General features: G+C 36.6%; 1 protein-coding gene across 1 annotated transcript; it reads left to right on the top strand.

Annotated features, from left to right (window-relative positions):
* Nucleotides 1-4,045: 4,045 nt before the first annotated feature.
* LOC140339710 (uncharacterized) lies at nt 4,046-7,794 on the top strand. The gene has a single exon (XM_072424516.1). The coding sequence runs from the start codon at nt 4,138-4,140 to the stop codon at nt 6,805-6,807; it is 2,670 nt and encodes an 889-aa protein (XP_072280617.1). The 5' UTR covers nt 4,046-4,137; the 3' UTR covers nt 6,808-7,794.
* Nucleotides 7,795-11,860: the final 4,066 nt, after the last annotated feature.

Here is an 11,860-nt window from a genome sequence, read left to right as displayed (position 1 = left end):
TAGTCTTTAGTACAAATTCCAGGTTGTATGCCTATTATGTAATATGTAGCAAGTATGTAATTGTGCGATTGTTGGCTCGTTGACAAATTCAACATAGAAATGAAACTTTTCTAGGTCTCAAAGAAGAATGGGAGAAAGCCAGCAATTGGGATTTGTCTTCCTTCCAAAAGCTGAGATAATAGGAGTAAGGCATTTGGCACCTAGCAAATTATGGGTCCCATCTCGTTCCAATGGTCCGAAAACTGCCCAAGATGGAGAGTATGGGATAGAATTACGAAGATGGGCACAAGTATACTGCATAACATGTAACCAAAAGCTTATAAATCAGCAATCCCAATGGGTATGAAAAAGATCTGCCCTATGGGCACCACATTTAGGACTTGTATACAAAGTACCGGTATATAAACCCATAAAAAAGTTTTATCAGGGGAAATCTAGTCTCTATGAAAGAGCTTAAAAACATTTCCCTGTAAGAAGGAGCTGTGATGGTTTTCCAGGAAATTTTAAAAGCTAAATCACAGAGGTCAGTAAAGTGCCACAAGGCATACCTCTGGGTGCTGAAGAGTAGTCAATGCAAAAAGTTATAACAAATAGAAAAAGCTTTCAAAATTGCCCGGAAGTAGGTAGCATCCTATCAAAGGGGTTAGATCAATCTGACGGGCTCAATGGATCTTATATAAAGCAAACCTGGAATGGGTCTGGTCCAAGATTAAAAACATTTGCTAGCACAGAGCAAGTGACTTTTAAGAAATCCATTCCAGGTTTGGATCACCCAGCTTCACTGATAAAAGTGTATCTTCTCCAACCTTGGAGAGCTTTAATAAATCAGGCCCAATGAGTGTAGTTACGAAGAAGCATATGCTCTAAGTTGAAAAATGTATAAAAGAGATGTAGAGAGGACAGATAGAGTATTACTGATACTGATATAGTGATTACTGATACTGAAATACTGATAGAGTATTTTTGTTTTGACGCCCGTCCAGTAAATTGGTTAAAAGTCCTGACAGGCATGGTTTTATTTTATTTGCAGAAGAGACTATTAAAGAGGAACTAAACTCAAGACTCAAAAAAAAAAAACCTTACCTTACCTTACCTTCAATCCCGCAGGGTAGTCCGATCGCTCCGGGGGTGTAGTGCATGGGGTCATCCCGCGTCGTCCCGGAGCCGGTGCACCGGGCACCGACATTTTTGTCTTCTCTTATGGGTTCTTTATCCTACATCACCCAACCCAGGGGAGAAAGGGTGTTACACCTAAAAAAAACAAAACAAAAAAAAACAGAATTTTTAGGTCACATAAACGGGTTGTCTCACCTTATATGTAAAGTGACAATTCTGAATTTAGATACGCTTTAAGTTTCTTCTGACATGCATGGCCCAGTGATACAGGGTCATCATGATTTTGACCTGAGATGAAATTCTCAGGAGCTACGTCATCCCCAACCAGTCATTGAAGATAGCCAAAGACTTCTACCCAGATGCAGACTGGGCAATAAAGGCAGCGGCAGCAACAAGAGACATCACAGCCATTGCAGAGCTGAAGAGGGACACTTTGGCAAGTAAGCATATTTGCACGTCATGGCAAACCCTAAACATCAACAGGAAAGTACACCAACAACAAGGGAGCATTCAGAATATGAATCATTAGGCACTACTATGTAAACCACAGTTGAGATCTAGTATATTTGTAATATAGTATACAGGTTGACAATCAAAAATCACCATCTCCTGAGGTGTGCCGGATTTTGGAAAATTCTGGATTTTTTAAAAGTTATACTTACCTCCACACACGGGCCAGCCTTCCTCTCGCAGCACCCGTGGACATCTAGCACAGTTTCAGGGTGCAGGCAGCAGGGACGTCTCAACGTGTATTTAGTTTAGCAAGCAGAGCAGGCTGTTTCTGCAGAACAGCGCCAGAAAAACATTAGTGGCCAAACAGTGTAATACAGTCCCTGTATTGAAAATGCAATCCGAAATTCATGCCGGGAAACTGAAGGATCGGGATTATCGATGGCTGGATTTTTGATTGTCAACCTGTATTTGTATCATATATTTTATTTTTTGTGAGCTTTAGCATCAAATGTACTTACTTGCACAGAGGTATTCCTGACTCCAGATCATATTTCAGGGTGCTTTGCTCACTGTAATTCTTTTCAACAAGACCAATTATTAAATAGTTATGGGTTTCCCTTGCAGGAGATCAAAAATCAAAAGATTTAAGTGTTTAAACTGTCTCTCTCTGACACACTTTCTCCAGAGTTAGTGATCTGCCTGACCTCAATTTTTAGGACACCTCTCTAAAATACTCTCCCTGCATACAGGCTGGCCCCAGACTCCAACTTCATCCTAGTGCCAATGATACTCCCCCTTTTAATATCATAAGCCAGGTGCTTTCTTTTAATATTTGACCTGGTAGATAGATGGATGTCTGGCTAACTCATTCCTTCCAATACATTACAGTCCTTGATACCAAATAAAGATCCACATAATTTCTGCCTCCTTTTCATGCCCTTTATCTCTTTTCCAGGTGAAATTGAGGAAAACACTTTAAAATCACCCTAAACACATTTGTACACATTTCACTATGCTAAAATTGATACAAGCCTTGAGTTTTGGTCTTAAGGCAATAATATTTTTAAAACCTATCTACAGGCAAATCCACCTTTACATCCTGCTATTTTTTTCCTTTTTACCTAGCAAGATATACTCATCTGAAGCTGCCATGCTTGACAATATTAACTGTAAGAGGATGAAATATATGATGACACATTTGCAGGCTTTTGGCATCATCTGCCCCTGAAAAAGGGATTAAAGGGCTTGGATAAGGCCATAATTATTAGTATTACTGCAGAATTGTAGCTCCTATTCGGGATCCAGGCCCGGAGTATCCTGGAAGGAATGGGTGGGCCAGGCACTCCTCCCTTTTACAGACCAAACATTTAGAATGGCTAGTAAGCACCTGGCCTCTGATTTAAAAAAAAAGGCACTTTTGAAGACACGTGGAAGTTGCCGCCAGGTGGGCCAGCTGCAAAGGCTGTAAGCTGGGAGTAGGTCTCCCACAGTTAGGTCTGATAGACCAGACCCAGGAGGCAAAATTTTTGTGTTTTTGCATGTGATGATTTAGATCCCCTGCAAGGAAAAGCTATGGATTTTCTTTGTTTAAGTTTTTGTAAATACAAGTGGGCAGAGGGCCCTTAATTTGCACTGAAAAATATTTATTATTATCACTAGTATTGTTCCCAAAATGTGGTTTATGACATCCTGCTACTGGCAAGGTGCTTCCCTCATTACACTGTAGATTCTGTACTGCGTTGTACCTTTAGAGCCTTCAATAGCTGGTGACTTTTTTGCATGTGTACAGAAGCTTACATACAACTGTGCAGATGGCAGCTGACCAAGAAGCTGGAGCAAGGTACCCAAACAAAGGATGGAGACAAGCAAAAGGTTAGAGCCAGCAGGCAACAAGCAAAGCAAAGAACAAGCTGGTCAGGACAAAAAAGCCACTAAACAGGGTTTCTGGCTTACAGGAACTGGAACCATAGTTAGAAAACTTACTGCACAGGCACATGGTGTAGGACTTAACACAGATAAATAGGAAGGTTAATTGGGTGGAGATTGGCCAGCGTGTGAGATCAGATACCTATGCCTCACAATTCAGCATACTGCAGGCTGCTGCCAGGTAAGAAACCACATGTCGGAGAACAACATGTATCAGATCAGTGTTGCTTCTGAACTGTGACACTGACACTGTAATCCCAATAATACATACTTCTGATTGTATCTAAATTACATTCAAATATTAGTGTAGGTTTCTATTGCATGTATTTTTTGTTTAAAATGAGACTTGATATTATCTTCAAACAGTTTCTGCATTTTTTCTTTGTCTCTAACGTGGGTTTTCCTGCAGTGATGTAAAAGGGAAGTATGAACACTGAAAATTCAATTATCAGCTTAGGTCTTTTCAGAGCTGACTCTACACTTGAAAAAGTCATCATGAAGGTATTCAGCTTCCTTTTTGCTTGTCTCCTCTACTTGATTTCTGCTTCTTGGGTTTGTCATTCTGTGCTAAGACAGAATTGCCAGGTTTTGGAAAAGAAATATTTTGCACAGTTTATAGATCCGAAGTTTAAAGAATGCAATATGTTTTCAGAATTCAATTTTTCCACTGCAGTCCAGTGTGATGGAGTGGAAAATCTTTATGTGGCACTGAAGGAAGCTCCGCTGGAAACAGATTGGCTTTGCTTGACCAACTATCATGCAGCCACAATAGAACCTGGTGTCTTCTCTCGACTTACAAACCTGAATGTTCTCTATATAAAAACAAGGAGTGTGGATCTCCTACCTGGCGTTTTCAGCAATCTTCCTCAACTTACCACTCTCTGGATCAAGAGAGAATATAGAAATGACAGTGTTACATTCCATAAGGATACTTTTCTTGGATTAAATTCATTGCATGAATTGAAAATATCATCTATAGAGCTCTCAGCATTCAAAGTTTCACTAGTTAACATTCCTTATGGTGTGGAGCATCTTATACTAGAAGACAACAATATCACTTATCTATCAGATTTAACTGCATCACTAGGAACATTCAGAAACTTGAAAAACCTAGCTGTAATTGGAAATAACATTTCTGAACTTAGAAAAGCTGATTGTTTGACTTTACAGAATCCTGCTAATTATGGACAGTTTGTGAATTTCAACATCACTCACCTTGACCTAACCTCAAACAAATTATCCATCATTGAACAAAATTCTCTCTGCAATTTTCCACATCTGAAATGTTTTACTGTTGGAAGTAGTGGTGTTGAACCTGATAACCTTTATCAATCAGGAATTAAAAGAATCAAAACATTATCCTTGCAAAACACTGGATTCAATATAGTTGAAATATGTGAACTTGCATCCCATTTCAAAGTAGAGGAACTTCTCCTAATGTTTAATTTCATAGATAAAATGAACACTTTCAAAGGCTCCTGTAAATCTTTAAAGAAGTTAAATTTATCAGGCAATGATTTAACTAAGATTGAGGTTAAAAAAATGCAACGATTTACCAATTTACTGGAATTAGATTTATCGAAAAATGATATAGAAAATTTAAAGATTTGCACAAATGAATCCATGCCAATGTTAAAGCTTGTTAATCTTAATGTATCTGATAATTTTTTACTTAGTGTACAGAAGAGACAGTTTGAATGCCTAAAAGAACTTAAGATCTTATCTCTGGAAAACAACAAAATTAATTTCATTGAGGATTTGGCCTTTGATGGTTTAGATGAATTACGGCTTTTGAATCTTAAAAATAACAACCTATTCAGAATTAGTGATCTCACATTTTCAAATTTATTTTTGGTGAAACATTTAAATTTATATGAAAATACAATATCTCACTTTGATCAAAAAGCATTTATTAACCTTTTTTCTCTTCAAGATTTCATGGTGACCTATGATTTTTCAATTGATTTGGATTGGTGGTTTTTTATACGAAAGTCAGTAAGAAATATGTCAGTAAAGACCAATATCTTAGACTTGAGAAATGTTTTTGAAGATGAATTTCCTCTTTTTGAGGCATTACAAATAGATTCACCCAACATAGTAGCTAATTTTAATGTATTTGCTGAGGCTAAAGAATTACATTTGAAAAACATGGTGTACTTTGAAAACACTGATGCACTATGGAGCCCACTTGCCAGTTTTAAAAATCTTGAAAAGCTATATTTCACTGGACATCCACTGGATGTTTCTAATATTAGTGATTTTTTTTACTCGATGGAAAATCTACCATCATTAAAGTTCCTTTTTTTGCATGATACTGATAAAATTATAAAATATAATCAGATAAATATTATTAAAGTTTTTAAAGGATTATCACATCTGAAAGTTTTACATTTAAAGAATTCTGGAATAGATCATTTGGATTCCAAGGATATATTTAGTGATTTGTATGCTCTGGAATTTCTCATCATTGAAGATCAGATCGTGCAAGAGATAGAGCCAATTGTATTTGATTCAATGCCGAACTTGAAGTATATTTACTTTTTGCAGACAACTTTTCCTTGTAGTTGTAAATTCAAAGGATTACTCTCATGGCTGGAATCTACCATGCGTGTGTCCATCATTGGCTTTTATCAACAGGAATGTCTCATCAACCACGTCCGCATCAATTTCATTTTTTTCTTAAACAACAATTGTCAGAGTGATTTGGATTTTATAATGTTTATAGTGAGTTTTTTGTGTACTTTGTTGTTTATGTGTATATCCCTCTTCTATGAAAGCATTTGGTGGTATCTTCTCTACATGATCTATACAGTGAAATGCTGGCTGAACCGCAAGCTACAGGACAAAGACAAATATGAATATGATGTTTTTGTGTCTTACAACACAAACAATGAAATGTGGGTCACAGAGCATCTTCTTCCCAATTTAGAGCAGGATGGTCCTCCGTTCTTCAAAGTGTGTATACATAACCGGGATTTTGAAATTGGAAGGGACATTGTGGAGAACATCATGGACAGTATCTATAAGAGCAGATGGACAATCAGTGTTATCACCCGCAGTTACCTCCAAAGTAACTGGTGTTCCCTGGAGATGAGAATGGCAACGTATAGGCTACTAACAGAGAGTAAGAATTCTTTCATTTTGATTTTCCTTGATAAAATATCTAGAGAAGAGCTACATTACTACTATAGATTGTCTAAGCTGTTGGATAAGAAGACCTATTTGGAGTGGCCAGATGATGAGGACAAACAAAAGCTCTTTTGGGCAAGATTACGTAAAGTGATTGCCAAATCCGGTAGACAGCTCAAATAAAAAGAATGATGGAATTGTAATTTAAAAAAGAGGAATATTGGGCTGAAATATACATTTCTGATTTCAAATGGTTTACAAAATTGGAACTACCACTTGACTTATAATGTAATGTAAAATGTTGCAATGCAATGCTTTCTTGTATACATTTTTCATCTCATGATGGTAACTCTAGTACAAGGACTGTACATCATCAGCTGTTAAATTATTTCCCCTAGCATCCCACCATCTCCTATATCATGTATCATACCTTATATAGCAGAATGATCCAAAGTTCTTAGAATAATTTCCCATAAAGTGTGCATCATCAAAGAAATGTAAACCCAAGGGGGTCACTTTTTATGCTAAACCATTTTACTTTCAAAGCTGAAGATGTTCCTGAAATATCCAGGATTGAAAAGGAGACATTACTCCTTACTTTAGCTGCCCATTTTGTAAGTTTATTGTATTAGGTAATAAAATATAATATGTTATAATTAAAAGTTTTTAATATATAATTTGATGAACTTTCCACCAATCATTTACGGGTGGGAACAGAAGAGATTAAAGGCAGCAAAACACCATTGGAAGTGATAGCTAAAATGAATTCATTAATGTAGTGCAGAGCCTTGCACCAGGTTTCACTTCATCCTCCCTGTTCATTGTTGATGTATTTTGTATAAAGATTTTTGTTTTAAACCAAACATTTGGTTTAGATTTATATTAGGATGTAAATGTATTATTTTCCACGTATGCTTTCCTTTTTATGTTGAATTTTAATTTTGTTGCTTACCTTTTATCATATCAGCCTTTGGGAGAATAAATTCTTTTAACGTCTCTGCATAAGTTGATGGTCTTCACGTTTTATTCTCTCCTTTCATAATAATAAATAAAATAATAATAAATAATAAAATAATAATAAAGAATTTAATGTTGAGTTTATTACAATTGAGTAGTGGACGTGTTTTATTTTTGCACTGAAGCAGCAGATGCTCAGTAACTCTTTGGAAAAGCAGTTCTTGGTAAGAGGGAAGAACGGAGTAGCATTTTTTTCATAGAGAAATGAAGCTTTTATAATGATACAAGAGTAAAAAAAAATGTTTATTATTTAACATTTTCAGATGTCTTCAGGTCAGTCAGGTATCATAATTGCAAAATCCTATACTATATCTTTACACAAACACATTATGTACTTTTTTTGTTTTTTAAAATGTGTTTATATTTTGCATTCAATTTACATTATTTTGCATTATTTTCTGTGTAAAAAACAAGTCAAATATTATGATTGAGAAAGCCCTGAGGAACTCTCTTGGGGAAACACGTTGGGTATTAAACTAGATAAAAGTAAATTAAAGTAAATAAACTTTTCTCCTTTCTTCTTTAACATACTTCACTCCTTTATGTAGTCAATAGACATGGTCATTCTAGGAAGAGTATGCATAGTTCCAGGTCCTGACTTCCATGATTAGAAGTGGGCAATGAATAACGTGTTTGAAAAATTGTAATCAATAATGTTTTGTTGTTCAAGTGTACAACAACTGCATATAATATATTTTTTTGTCAAGCCATGGTCTTTTTCTTCTTCTTTTTTGCTTTTACTTTTATTAGGTGCTTCCCAAACTCTGAATAATTTTTTAGGGTTCCTCAGAGGTAAAAAGGTTAGGAAAGTCTTCCTTAGGGGAGAGGGCCATGATGCCCATTTATTCATAGTAGGTTTCCAGCTTTCAGAAAGACATCGTCTGATAGAATAGAAGCACTATGGAGGACAACTCCAGTGTAAAGGTGAGTATTGCAGCTGTTTTTTATTATTTGTACTTATTTGTACTGCCTGGGGTTATCAATTTTTTGTGTAAAACAGTTTATGTATTTTACTTTAAAAATAGACATAAAAGTTACCTATAGAAAAATAAAGATGAATATAATAGATATGTAAAGCTCTTTGTCCAGTAACAGAGGTTTAAAACCTTTATGGATCTTATGTGCACAACTACCGTAAATATAACCTAACCTGACCTCTTGATAAAGGTATTGGGTTTGATTCAATAAAGCTCCCCAAGGCTGGGGAAGATAGATTATCATAGGTGAAACTGGGTGATGTAGCAAATTCTTGGATAGATCTGGTCCAGTAGTGAAAATATTTACCAAATAACAGCAAATTATTTAAAAAATCAATTTCAGGTTTACTGGACGACTCAGGTTCACCCAGGTTACTGGTAAAATATATCTTGACCATTTGTAGCTAATAATCTATTAGCTATATTTAGTAGATATGGAACAAAAATTGTTTGTGCCATAATCTGGATCAGGGGTGCTCACACCTTTGTGGCTTGCGAGCTACTTTTAAAAAGACCAAGTCAAAATGACCTACCAACAATATAAATATATTTATTTATATATAGCGAGTATAATTTCTATTAAAAATATATATTGTTTACCTTGCATAACAGCATGAACACGTATAGCACAATACAATTCTGTACATTTTTGGCCATTACCTGCAAGCGTGACAGGGAAATGAAGTAAACTCATGGGAGGTCTACAAAGCATGTAAAACAAATTGCCCTAAATTTTTATACTGCAATGAAGTCATTGTGAACGTAATGTGGGAATGGATCAGGGGCTCACCACACAACACTGAGAACCTTCCATGTCAACAGACAGCCAGAACTCTGAACATTCCCTGGAAAGTGCAGGTGTATGGGGCATTGTTCACCTCACTCCCTCCTCACCTCATATATACTCACCCAGGGACATTGAGAGGGAGCAGCCATTGTATTCCTTTATCACTACTTGTCTACTGGACCCGCTACTACAAGCCAGGAACTATGGCAACCCTTGCTGAGGTAAGTGGGCGGAGTCAGTGAGCTGAGGTAAAATCGTCATCCACGTTGCACACCCCTGGTCTGGAATCATCATGCAAAGCAGTGGGAATTGAATGAGCCCATTAGCTAAATACTTACCCTCAAAAACTGCAAACAATGTATTCCATATACAAATATGTATAAAGTGTACAGCTGGTTCTGACTTTTATTTTGGATGCCCCAGTTGGAATACCAGAGGAGTTCAGTCTACAACACAAATCAATGTATAGCTTGCCCCTCCAGGACCTAGGAGATATATTATTATTCATTATTTTTGGCTGGGTGGCCCTTACTGATGCAGGCAGCAAAACTGTAAAGAAATGGTGCCCTGGTGAATCCCCCAAAGAGTAGAGTCATGGCCCTTACATCCACAGTCCTGTTTTCTGCTGGGTTAAGGGACATTAAAGAATTTGAACTTAGATAAAAAGTATCACTTTAAAAAAAAACTGTGATCTTCATTGCAGCCTATGGCAATTGCCAAAATCGAAGTAGTGAACACTTTCTGGTGATGTAAATAAATAAATGTGACAAACTCCATCTTCTTCATCCAGCATAGCCAATAGTCATCATTTCAGCTGATAGACATCTTCATAAACAGAAACATTGCATAAATGTGTCATTTCACCTAGAACTCTGAGGACATCTTGTGGCATAAAAGAAGTACTGCATGGAACAAAGAACAACGTTAATTGAAGTTTAATCTGCTTTTCCAGCACATCACCATGCTAATGAAATTATTAAATAAAACTAATGTGTTTTTATACTATACCTGACTGATGAAGAGCCTGCATGATTAAAAGGAATTTGATGAAAGGACCAGAGACAATAATACTGCAAAGGAAATGACTGTAAAAAGTCTTCCAGCTAAGTAAGAAAGTTGGCTCATTTCTAACTTCTGCAGCTTCTAATGAACACTTTGGGAAGCTTATAATGTGCAGTGAACTGAGAGCAAGCAATTTCAGTACAGAAGATGTACAACTGTACAAGACTGAAGGTAAGGATGTAGTTTAGCTTTCAGATTGAACGTGAGTATTACAGACTGAGCTTTTTTGTAAGCCCTGGATAATAGTTAACACAAAAATACTCCAGGCTTTAGGAAATATTATTACATCACTTCTGTGATTTGCTATACACTCACTAACCGCTTTTTGCCTTCAGGACTTATGAATTTCTTCATGACATTTATCAAGCTGCTGGAAATGTTTTTGCTCCATATAGACATTCTAACATCACACAGTTAATGCAGAGGTGTATATTCAACATCTGATGGATATGATGCCAATTCCTTGTTCCACCAAATCTCAAATGTTCCCTATTGAATTGAGATCTGGTGACCTCAGAGGCCATTTGAGTACTAATTGTCATGTTCAAGAAATCAGTCTGAGATTATATGAACTTTGTGACATGGTGTGCTATCCTGCTGGAAGCAGCCATCAGACGATGGGTACACTGCAGATATAAAGATATGGATATGGTGAGCAACAATACTAAAGTAGGCCATGGCATTTAAAAAATGCCCAGTTTGTGCTAGGAGGTCCAAATAAAATATCCTTACCTTTACACCACCACTACCCCAAATCACTGATACAAAGCAAGATGAATTTATATTTTATGTTGTTGATGCCGAATTCCTTCCCTGCCATCTAATTGTTGTAGTAAAAATTGAGAGTCGTCAGACCAAGCAATGTTTTTTCAATCGTCTTGTTTTCTTTAATTTTGGTGAACCAGTGTGAAATGTAGCCTGCTTTTTTGCTGATACCTGGTGTGGTCTCCTGGTGCCCACCGTACAGCCACAAATTGGTTATTTTCCCTTTTTTGAACCATTTTTTATAAACCCCTGAGATAGTTGTGCAGGAAAATACTAGCAAAGCCACAACTTTTCAGACCAGCCCTTCCGGCAATAACAACCATGCTCTTTTAAATGACATTTAAAGTACCTTTATTTCAAATTCTAATGTCTGGTCAATGTCTACATGCATAATTGCACTGAGTTGCTGCCATGTAAATGGCTGATTAGATTAGATAGCAAACAGTTTAACAGCATTTACAAACAGCTGAATTTATCACAGTGGCCAGTACTGCCTGATCATGATGTTGGAAGGCAAGAAATTTATGTGTTTGAGGTCTTCATTCTTAAGCTACGTACACACTTCCAATTATTATCGTTGGTAAACAAACGACCAACGATCCTGCACGATATCTGCGAACGATCTTAT

The sequence above is a fragment of the Pyxicephalus adspersus genome, chromosome 10, assembly GCF_032062135.1.
Source record: "Pyxicephalus adspersus chromosome 10, UCB_Pads_2.0, whole genome shotgun sequence".
In the NCBI taxonomy this organism is placed as follows: domain Eukaryota; kingdom Metazoa; phylum Chordata; class Amphibia; order Anura; family Pyxicephalidae; genus Pyxicephalus; species Pyxicephalus adspersus.
Note: the sequence above shows the minus strand (reverse complement) of the source record. Positions and strands in the feature narration are given on the sequence as shown.

Bases quoted from the DNA above. Each gene is read 5' to 3' on its own strand.
- LOC140339710 (XM_072424516.1), top strand. From the start codon at position 4,138: ATGTTTTCAGAATTCAATTTTTCCACTGCAGTCCAGTGTGATGGAGTG.